Source organism: Necator americanus, chromosome X, assembly GCF_031761385.1.
Source record: "Necator americanus strain Aroian chromosome X, whole genome shotgun sequence".
Taxonomy (NCBI): Eukaryota; Metazoa; Nematoda; class Chromadorea; order Rhabditida; family Ancylostomatidae; genus Necator; species Necator americanus.
In genome coordinates, this window is record NC_087376.1 from 23,996,618 (window position 1) to 24,004,212 (window position 7,595).

The window sequence follows — 7,595 nt, forward strand, 5'->3', positions numbered from 1 at the left end:
GACAAAACGTTGACCACTAAACAATGTAGGAATCAGGATCTTTAATAGATTAACGGAAATCGCAAATTTACACGGCACCTACAAGCTATGGGTTTCATGTCCTCTTCAGCCACATCGCCATTCAATACAATGCGCCAGACTGCGCAACGCAAGGTCTGACCCAGACGGAACTAACTGATCACTTTTAGCGGACAGGGCCATATATTCTCCGCGATCTTCAGAGACTTGGCCTCTCATGTTCCAAGTGTTCGATCATAACATTAGCTCGGAAACAGAAATTCTGGAAGCAGTTGCCCGTGAAAAGAAATCAAAAACCACGGCACCAGCTGACAACCATAGGTATTTCCTGACGAAGAACAACGATTCGAACATCGTCAACAAAACGGAGCTTTTCTCTTCTCTATTCACTTCAAAACATTAAGCGAATTGTAGCGCTTGTCCTATGCTACATCAGAACGCTAGTATGTCGAGTAAATGCAAGAAGAAACTGTTCAATCAAGCTCTTTCCACTTTTCGAAGAAGTAGCTGTGTATAGCCATTTCCATAGCTGGGAAAATGCAACTAAAGCTACACTAGCAATGAAAAATTACTCCAGCCATTCTTTAGTCCTTGAAACATCTGAACGTCAAACCCGTTTCAAACGACTTGTTTTGATGTTTTGGACGTTTGGACAAAAGTGATCCAGACGAGGAGTCGAAAAGTCCATCAATAGTTCTTCAAAGTTCCTGGCTAGCGGGAGCCATAATTCGCGACTGTCACAATATTGGACATCCAGAGATAAGCCACACTATATCAATAGTGCGACAATCTTTCTGGATTCCCAAACTACTAACTAAGTAACGCGATTTATTCGGCACTGCATACAATGCCAAAAGATCAACAATGTGCCCTACAAGTATCCCGAACAAAGTGATTTGTCAGAGCAAAGGGCGCTTCTCACGGGTTTGAACACGTAGGATTGGACTATTCTGGGCCACTATCCATCCTTCATTGCGATGATACAGAAGTGCTATAGATATTTAATAACATGCATGGCGACAAAACTCATACACCTCGATATCGTTTCCGACCTCTCCACCACAGCTTTTCTCATGACGTTACGCCGCTTTTTTGCACGACGCGGTCTATTCAAGTCTATAACAAGTTTCAACGCTCTCACATTCACATTAGGAGAAACGATTCTTAACGAATGTCTCCATGCAATCCAGAATGATCTTGCAGTGAAGTGAGCGATAACGAACCGTGAAATCCAGTGGAAACACATAACACGTCTCCACATGGCAAGGGGGTTTCCAAGAGAGACTGATCAAATCAGTAAAACACCCTCTTTACAAGTCAGTGCGCCAAACAAAAGTAACCTTTGAACATTCGTCTACATTGGTAACTGAGACAGAAGGGCTTCTCAATACGAGACCGCTCTAATATGTGGGATCACAATCACAATTTGAACAAGTTTTACGTCCTTCTGACTTCGTCCAGAAAGAATTCGAAGTTCCTCATCCGTTGGATGAAATTACCAATGATGAAGACGACCCATCCTATTTTCCATCCTAGCGAACAAGTCTCCATCTGAACTAAGCAGCAAGCTATACAAGCTTTACAAACATCATACAAGTTAACTGAGAAGTTCTGCAAATCTGGAGATCTCAGTATTTGCTTGCTTTGCGAACTAGAGGTGGAAAGAAACAAGAGCTTGCGTCATCTTCCCAGAAAAAAAACAACATTGTGCTTATTAGTGAACCAGTGCAACCTCGACGCTCATGGAAGACAGGAAGAGTGGAGGTTCTGGTAATGAGCCCAGAAGGGGTTGTCCGCAATTGCCGTGTTACCGTCTTATCGCCAAATACGTCGACCTCTAAATTTCCTAATTCCGCTTGAACACTATGCAAATTAAAACGGAAGTGAACCTCCAGAACAGGCAAAACAGCGGCAGTACAAGTTTTACCATCCGGTATAGTTAGAGGACTTATCAATTCCAAAAATCTCCCTGAACAAGTAGAAAATGTTAATCGGGAGTCAAGTCGATACAATCTTTGACCTAAGAAACAGGTAGAGTACAAGGAAATGCTACCAACTATTCCCATAACAGCATCTACTTTGATTCTAAGCATTCTGCTACTTCTGGCAACTGTGTACGGATCTTCAGGCCAAGAAAAGACTTTAAAGCACCTCTCAGTTGCCAGACGAATAGATTGCATAAGTGGGGCGTCGAAGTTATTTCGCCTCCACACATACCCCATACCAGGTATGCGCCAAAAAATTTTGTAAAACCTATGAAGATCCGCAAGAAAACGAGAGAGTGCAATTCCTTCCACAAGTTTTACTACATGATCATCAAGTGAAGTGAAAATTCACGAAAAACGAAACTACCACAGTTGTTGCAACAATTTGTCCGGCTGCAGCCTTTTGCGAAAATATCGACTGCGTGTTCTGCTCCGCTGCAATATTCAACCCAGAGTGCTGGCCACTTAAAGTTATCTTAGCTGTCACAATTCTCCTCTATCTCATCTTCACTAGATGTTACGTTTTTCCATACGTACCTATCGCACTCCACATACCGGTACGTATTCTAGCAAGTTTTATCCGCCGTTGTGCGGGAACCCTGATCACTGGTATTGCCCAAAGGGCAACCCGCGGAAGAGGAGTTCGTCAGCTTCCAGTTGATCTAATCGAACTCTATGACTATACTAAATATGTGCATTCTGGTTGTGGAAGGAAGTCAACAAGTAGACTTATTCTCTCACGTATCGACCATTTGCTCACATTCCAATGAAGAAGAAATATGCAAGATTCAACTTTTGGAGATACTGAAAATTAATCCATTCAAAAGACAAGCTTGTTTTGAGTTACATCGTAATTCAACTTCACTGCATAAAATTCACATTCAGTGGAAGTCGCACACTTTGATTTGCAAACCTGAAACAGAAGCGTTCAGGCGCGATACTAAATGCAATATAGCTGACAGCAAACGCTGCCCTTATACGGGCTCGTGTAAGGGTGGAAAGTGCGCCGACGTTAACAGCACCATTTTGTTACCAGAATTAAATCGTTGAAAGAAGTACCCTGGGATTTCGGCATGTGTAGAATCCTGCGGAGGACTTGGATGTGGCTGCTTTTATTGGAGCTCTGGATGCTGTTTTACCGAATTCATTTAACTCCCACGACTCCACAGCTATACAAAATATTCCACTGCAATCAATGGAGGGAGGTAGCGAAAGTAAAAGTAAAATATCGATGCCATACAAGGAGCAATCCAGTCCTACATGGCACATATGCAGCCGAACGTCCCAATCTCATGGAATTTTTTTCACATACACTTTGAGCTCCATAACAGCTTCTCCAATACCCTTTCTAAATACGTCATTCATCTCGGATGGAAATCACACTGTCGTCTGGGATACACACTTGAGACTTGTTTTTCAGTGTCCGAATCACAAATCAGCAGAATGCCTCAACTGTGATGTTGTCGAAGACTGTATATGCTAGCAGAAACCCAAGCCAGTTGTAAATGCGAGGATGTTGATATCTCCGCTTGGTTTAACAATATCCAACAAGACTTCCTTAATTCTGCCGCCAATATCATTTCGGCAAACAGAAAAGGGACAAGTTCAAGCGACGATTACAACTAATCTACGGGGATGCTATCGATCTCTGAAGGGAGCGCAAGCACAAATAACTTGCACTTCCACTAAACTAACTAACTCAAGCAGAAATAATATGTCCTACAAAAAGTTTCACGGTACCTTGTAACGAACAAGGAAAAGTCTCGAAACTACAATTCAGTAACACTCACAATCTCTCTAATCATCCTAGTTGGACTGCTAGCTCTATCCTATTTCTACCTGTCTAATTGCTGCATACAAGTTGCAAGGGCTATACTCACACCTACCATGCAACTGGTACGAAAATGTTGCCGCCTATTATTAGGTGCCTTATGTTATTTTCGGAACAAGTTTGCTTCTAAAACACACACCAAAGTTCTCTAAGCTCCTTCATAGCAGAAAAGACATCTTAAACTGCTACAAGGTCTATCTCTGTACATACCGAGTAGTCCCAAAAGCACTATCGGCTTCACCGCTCCTCATAACTGTACTTTTCAGCATCATGATCAAAGACATGGATTACGATCTTGCGAACCTTTCAATATTCGTGAATGGAACAGAAGCAACGGCAAGCTGTCTCGAGAATGACCTTACACTGACGCTAGATTGCCAGAATAGACAAGTTGATACGGCGGCAACAATTTGGGCAGAATGGACACATCTGAAAGGAGATCCGTCGCTCACCTTGGGAACACCAGGAGATCAAGTTGTTATCCAAAATCGGATACCTTGAGCCGCAAGTGTGGTAATGAGAAGATCGTACGACTGACTTCCATCCATTTGTTGACAAGTAAATGGCATGAAGGAAAACTTGATCTTACCCGACTATTGGAATGGAATCAAGGTCAGGGTGGAGCTACAAGTGTTGATGAAATCTTTCATAAGGCCAATGAAGCAGCGAAACGCCTTCTTATCACTGAGGTCGGAAATGCTCTCGAAGAAGCCGAACGAAACATGTATGACTCTAGAATTCACAGCAAAACGGAACTTTTCAAGAGATTAGCATGTATGCAACAGAATAAAATGCAAGAACAACAACACGAAATAGAAGTTTTAAGACAACAAGTTTGAAACCTAGAAGACATGATACATGCGAAGTCCAGAGGCGAGGAATATGAGGAAGAATCAAATTCCCTAAACTTGCCGATGGAAAAGAGTAGGCAGGAACTGACTGAATTGCAGGTACAAGTTGAATATGAGGGACGTAGTTGCGAGGACAATCAGACTGACTAGGATGACTATGTCGACGCTGACAACCCAATTTCGCATCCAGACTATCTTGAACAAATGATCGATGACATGGAGGCATATTCCGACGATGAGATCATGGAAAAATGCAGCGAGCCTGGCTCAGAAGATATTTCAAGCGATGATGACGAAACAAGTGAGAAAGATGAAGTACACCAGGAGATATGGAGACATAAACGATTGCGCGAAGATCTACTGGGAATGGAACAAGTTCTTGGGGCTTTCCCATTCCAAAAAAATTGGGGAAAGCTCGAAAGGAATAGAAGCTTGGGTAAAATGCTCATTCTGCGATAGGATCGGACAACACTACTCCGACTCTTGCCCACATGTAATAGACGGGGACAAACGCTACAATATTGTCCGCAATCGTGGCCTTTGCCGGCACTGTCTGGTCAATCGTCCAATGGAGAGATGCAAGTTTAAACCAAGATAACCTAGAGATGCAAGTTTAAACTTTTCTTTTCAGTATCTAGGAAGTGCTGATATTTTGAACGTATCAGAGAAACGATTGCAGAAGACCTGATTCCTGATGACAGAGGTCACCACCGCACCTTATGCAGCGTCCCAAACGCAAAAACAATTCTACACGAAAACATCAATGCAATCAGAAGGCAGTTCGGAGGATAACCAAAAAACGCTGAGCGGGGAGTGTCGACAAGTCAAGTCGACGAAGAAACATATTGTATGATCTGTAAAATGTTAGAATAGCAGTTGTTGTTCATTTCTTGATTAAATGTTTATATTCGCACTTTATCCACATATGTATAAATTTTGGATTGTGCATTGTATATAACCAGTCGATTTTCTCGTTAGGGATCCTTGGGGGTGCAATAGGGATAACGTAGTACAAGAGACAAGTGTTCCTATTCTGTACTCCTGGACAGGTCCATTCACTAGTATTAAGTCCCGCGTGGCATTAGACAGGTTTAACTTAATTCTACATAGTGCATCGGTACAATACAGAACTCAGGTAGGTCATTTTTTTGAAAATTTTCTTCAAGTTCCATTTGCGTTTCCTTTTTTTCTCGTTTATCTCCTTTGGAACAAGTATCCTAAGAAATTTGCGTTACGTTACCTTGTATCTACAGGGTTTGAGCATGACGTCGTACAAGTTAGCGACTCCTAAGCGATTACTTACCTACTACTCCAGTAAACTTGAAACAATTTTAACGCGCTTCAGTTCCCTACTGCAGTCATTGCGTTCCAACCAAAATATCGCTGTACTCAACACGCAGTCTGTATGTCTTATTATTCAATACATGTTATTTAAAAGTGCTGATAAGTGGGTCGCTTTTTTTTCAGAAACAGTCTTTCTGGCATCCGTAGTTGTCCCCTAGGAGACCTGCCGTACTCGAGCTAGCAACGGGTCACCCGAATGGCACATGTTTTCCAGAACTTTTTCCACCTGGTAAAAGAGCTTCTAATTCAAAATGACTTTTTCGGGTGCTTGCCAGTATCTAGAAGCATTTATCAGCTTTTCTCCATGCACTTCCATGGCGCAGTCTAGGGGAGAGAGCAAAGCGAAGAATATGTAAACAAGCTTCGTACAAAATCAATGCTATGGAACAAAAACAAACAAAAATGGGCGATAAACATAGCATTGGTTTGAAGTCATTGGAAAGCAATCACTAAGAATTTGAAAATTTCTCGCTCCGGGACGTGATTTAGTGAACAACTATAGGAACATTTTTCAAAGAAAATGAAGAGCATACACTCACATCGTTAAGGTCGTCAAGACGTCGAGTAAGGGCTTCCACACACTTTCGAGAATGCTCGCAACCCTAAAGATCACCAAGTTAAATTGTGTACTAAGTCCAGTTTATTTCACTCGACTAAAGTCAATCCATCCAATGGAAATTATTTCATGTTGTTAAAAATGGTTGCAAATACATAGTGTATCAAAAATCAGAAATCCAGAAGTTAATTTCTAAATTTTTTTCTTGAACAATTTCTGAAGATGAAACAACTAGGTTGCTGCCTTCAAGTCAATTTTAAAGCCTGCTGATAAGGATGCAGCGATTGCGAACATTTGAGGCTCATCGCGGCTAGGCTCTGGAAACCATTATTAAGATGTTCTATCGCACACTCGACAGAAGGAATTAGCAAAACCGTAAAGACGAACGGTTTTACACTGCATTCTAAATCGAAGAAGCGTTCTAGTCGCATAAAACCGCTACACTACTAAGGTTTACTAACAACAAGTCATCCCTTGAAACCTGATTAACTATAATTAGTTGTATTCTGAGGTCACAAATTATACGTAGGCGATCGATTCATCATACTACTACTACTCCATTCCATGTGCTTTCTTTATATTCAATATTACAAGAGCTACAACTTCATTTATTTTTTTTACCATTTCAAAACTGTTCAGATTATTGTATGTGTAGGAAACCTTCGCATTCTTCTTTTGGTCCTGTTTATTTGAGTTTCTGAACTTTATCACATAATGATATAATCATCATGCTATATAATAACGCGCTTAGTCCGTGTGTGTATATATGTGTGTGTGTGTTTATTTGTTTGTTTGTTTGCATGTCACGAAAATACTCCATAATGATGCAAAACTCTATAAGGGTAAGGTGTCGAACCATCGCCATACACCTGAAAGTCGAGTACTCTACTTCTTCACCATTATCCAAACCTATGTAGCTACCCATGTTGTCTTTGATAAGGCAAATTAGCTTCTCTCATATGTTCATAATAAGGGTAAATAAACTTTTATGTGTATGTATACTTCCAAAT

General features: G+C 41.2%; 3 protein-coding genes across 4 annotated transcripts; all 3 read left to right on the forward strand.

The window, feature by feature from the left end:
• Nucleotides 1-235: 235 nt before the first annotated feature.
• RB195_025182 (uncharacterized protein) lies at nt 236-4,335 on the forward strand (the record flags this gene model as incomplete). Its single annotated transcript, XM_064213215.1, has 2 exons — nt 236-339; nt 4,101-4,335. The coding sequence occupies 2 exons, from the start codon at nt 236-238 to the stop codon at nt 4,333-4,335; spliced, it is 339 nt and encodes a 112-aa protein (XP_064069096.1).
• Nucleotides 4,254-4,673, forward strand: RB195_025183 (uncharacterized protein; the record flags this gene model as incomplete). Its single annotated transcript, XM_064213216.1, has 1 exon — nt 4,254-4,673. The coding sequence occupies one exon, from the start codon at nt 4,254-4,256 to the stop codon at nt 4,671-4,673; it is 420 nt and encodes a 139-aa protein (XP_064069097.1).
• Nucleotides 4,674-4,685: 12 nt separating this feature from the next.
• On the forward strand, nt 4,686-5,144 carry RB195_025184 (uncharacterized protein; the record flags this gene model as incomplete). 2 transcript variants are annotated; one of them, XM_064213218.1, is made up of 2 exons in its annotated part: nt 4,686-4,784; nt 4,836-5,144. In XM_064213218.1, the coding sequence occupies 2 exons, from the start codon at nt 4,686-4,688 to the stop codon at nt 5,142-5,144; spliced, it is 408 nt and encodes a 135-aa protein (XP_064069098.1). The 2 variants fall into 2 exon arrangements, with proteins under 2 accessions (XP_064069098.1, XP_064069099.1); XM_064213217.1 differs by lacking the exon at nt 4,686-4,784 and having other exon boundaries at nt 4,890-5,144.
• Between the last annotated feature and the right edge of the window lie 2,451 nt (nt 5,145-7,595).